The 3,135-nt window shown below is 40.2% G+C and overlaps 1 protein-coding gene across 1 annotated transcript in view; it reads right to left on the bottom strand.

Moving 5' to 3' along the window:
• Nucleotides 1-2,405, bottom strand: part of si:dkey-9i23.8 (parapinopsin) — a 21,472-nt gene extending 19,067 nt beyond the window's left edge. The window contains exons 1-2 of the mRNA XM_046054246.1: nt 2,383-2,405; nt 2,102-2,164 (exon numbers count right to left, since the gene is read on the bottom strand). Of these exons, the coding sequence (XP_045910202.1) occupies nt 2,102 (1 nt within the window). The 5' untranslated portion in view covers nt 2,103-2,164; nt 2,383-2,405. The remainder of the gene's footprint in view (nt 1-2,101; nt 2,165-2,382) is intronic.
• Nucleotides 2,406-3,135: the final 730 nt, after the last annotated feature.

Genomic DNA, 3,135 nt, shown 5'->3' with positions numbered 1-3,135 from the left:
CAACTATTAGTTTTTTACTATTATTCCATGTACACAATTACTGCATTTAGAAAGACTAACAACATACACATTTAAAATAGACTACTGCAAGAAGGTCTCCACACAGGTGTTTGAAGTTGAAAGCATTTATCAATGCTGCCGGAGGTGGGATTTGAACCTGGGTCTGAATGAAATGAGATGGTTGGGAAACTAGCACTCTAATCAACCAAGCTATAGAGAGACACAGCTGATGAAGCCACAATTTGATCATTTGTTGATGGTAAAGTGAATTTGTGCATTTGCTTAAGAAGAACACTTTTCAGTGACCATTTGGTGTTTTAAGTTAGGAGAAATCTTTAGTTTTTTGTTATCATTAAATTCAAACACCGTACAGGTGTTTTAAATTGAAACCAATTATCACTGTTACCAGCTGCGGGATTCAAACTCATGACTGGAATAAGAGGTTCAGTGTTATGGTCTGAAGTCTAACTAATTGCACCAGCAGCAAGCTTGCTAGTACTGAGATAATGTGATTCTTTGCTGATACAAAAAGTGTATTTGCTTTAAAAAAAAAAAAAAAAGCTCTTCAGCTATCATTTTGGACTTTTTATTTAGTGCTTGAGTAGCAGAGCATAAAAATATACATCTTGTGTCCAAACAGGGAAGATACAGCAAGTTAGAGAATTAGTGACAGGGGGAGACCTCAGGCTGCAGCTACAACAGGGAGTGAATGAGAGATGACTGAGACTTTCCTGCTCATCCACTGATCTCTTCTGGGGTGAGAGAAAAATCGCCCAGGCTGTACAGCAGCGCAGCCAATTACAAGATATGCCCATAGCAACATGAATTAAGCCATTCAGCGTCCTCAAATCTGATGCCTGAAGGAGCAGAGTCAGTCAGTGGTAGAGTAGGGACACTTGATGTTGTAAACAATGATGAATGAGGGAACTCAAGACAGAGGCTTTCAGCCGCCCACAAATTCAATAAAATGCCGTGTTTTGCTTCCCATGCTTGCTTTTTAAAACGGCAGGGATGGATACAACATGGACTGTTACAGGAGTAAATGACACGAAACATTTATCTGAGAAGATTAAGAAACATGAGTGTACAAGGGCACATATGGATAATACCGTGAAGCTAGCCATGCTAGGCAGAGTTAACATCGCTACACAGTTGGATGAAGGCCACAGGATTGGGGTGAGGACACACAACAAAGAGGTGGATAAGAACGGGCACGTTTTATCAAAGATAATTGCCTGTGTTAAATTCTGCAGGGCCTTTGAGTTGGCCTTGCCACAATGAGACTGAATCCTTTCACAACCCTGCCGTTTTCAGTACATCTTGTTGCCTTGCTGGACAGTTTGTTGGAGGAGCACCTTAAGACAGGCACCAAAAAGACTGTGCAAAACAAACTTTTGGACTGTATGCTGTCAGTTCTTAAAGATTAAATTCTGGAGGAAGTAAAAAATGCAGAATATCTTGCTATTCAGGCAGATGAGACAACTGACATCTCCACCCACTGCCAGTTGGCGCTTGTCCTACAGTACATCGACAAGGAGAACAGCAGTTGGCTACAGAGGTAAGCTGTATAGTTTATAGGCAGCTCGAAGTGTTAAGACATGGTAATTTCCAGTGGTGGACAGTAACTTAAGTAGGCCTGAAGTACAAATAAGAGGTACTTGTGATATAATGAGTATTTTCTTTTCATGCCACTTTTTATGTTAATGTTCATTGTTTGTTTTTTGTGTAAGAAACTTTTCATAAAAATTCATTAAATAATTTCTGATTATTTCACAAAGCACTGGTATCCTGCCGTTTGTGTTAAATTGTATTGGGACAATTACTGAAACTGACTGGATATGGCACAGCCCAACCTAAAATATTTAAAATCTATTTTGTAAAAATTTACAGTCCGGTACACAAAAGTAGGATCGAGGCAGGAATGAATCAGGAGCAAAATGTTACTGGAAAATCCTAAATAACTGCGATTCGAGGGCTATATAGTAAATATTGATGAGTTAGTAGACAACAGACCAGTATATACTCATGCATAGGGACAGACAGGGTTAAGTATCAACCTCAATCTGAAAATAATATTTGATAGAGGAAAGGCTACACTTACTTTTACTGTGAGCCGCCAGTCCACAGCCTTCAACAGTCGTTACTAGGTGTTTGTAGTGGAGAGCTTAGATGGAAGAGTCATCAAAACCATTTTCAATTAAAATTCACATGCTTCATTTAACTCAGTTAGAATGGCTCTGATGCATTTTGTGCATGTGCCTGTAATTCAGCTTCTACTACTATCATTATCCTGTAGGTAATGGTAACAATCAACAGCGTTGAAAATAAGCTACTTTTAAGAATCAAATTGTGGGAGAAAAAACCCTCAGTCTGGGCACTCACACTTGGTGTAACTGTAACTTAGACTTAGATGAACTGTGGTCCTTTAGTTGTAATGGTAATCTTCAGTAAGACAGGGACTCAAGTAAAACTCAAATCAACTCAAGTTTAATGATAATTTCAAACAGGTGCATATACAAATACATGTGTATCTGAGCTGGTCCCGAGAGCAGACTCCTCAAACTCCGTAGTACATTGGTGTCACGATTAATGGAGGTGAGGCAGGTTGGTGGATCCAAACGCAAGACAACACGGTAGAGCAGATGCAGTTCAGGATATTTAATCCAAAGGTAACCAGGTAACAGGCTTACATGCAGTTGACAAGAAAGTCCAGGCAAGTCTACATCGCACAACAATACAATGACCGGACACAGACTGAGGGAACAAACAAGTATATATGTACACATGGGTTAACGAGCTGGGAGGGAGCAACACAGGTGACTGGGATCAGATTAACGAGGGAGGCAGAGAGACAGCAGGAAAACAGAGAGACAGGCAGGCAGAGACAACAGGGGGTAACAGAGAGGCAGGCCGGCAGAGAGAGACAGTTAACCCAGAATACACAAGTACACAGACCATAAGTAAACACTAAGACACGAACTGAGACACAACTAGGACACAGAGAAACACAGAACCAAAAACAGGAAAGACATCAAAACTACATTACTAACAATTGGTTGATATATCCTGTCTCGCTCCTTCTCTTGTGGGTCTTAAGACTCACCTTCTACATCTTCATATTCACACATAATCAAT

This window comes from Micropterus dolomieu, linkage group LG01 (assembly GCF_021292245.1).
Source record: "Micropterus dolomieu isolate WLL.071019.BEF.003 ecotype Adirondacks linkage group LG01, ASM2129224v1, whole genome shotgun sequence".
Classification (NCBI taxonomy): Eukaryota; Metazoa; Chordata; class Actinopteri; order Centrarchiformes; family Centrarchidae; genus Micropterus; species Micropterus dolomieu.
Note: the sequence above shows the minus strand (reverse complement) of the source record. Positions and strands in the feature narration are given on the sequence as shown.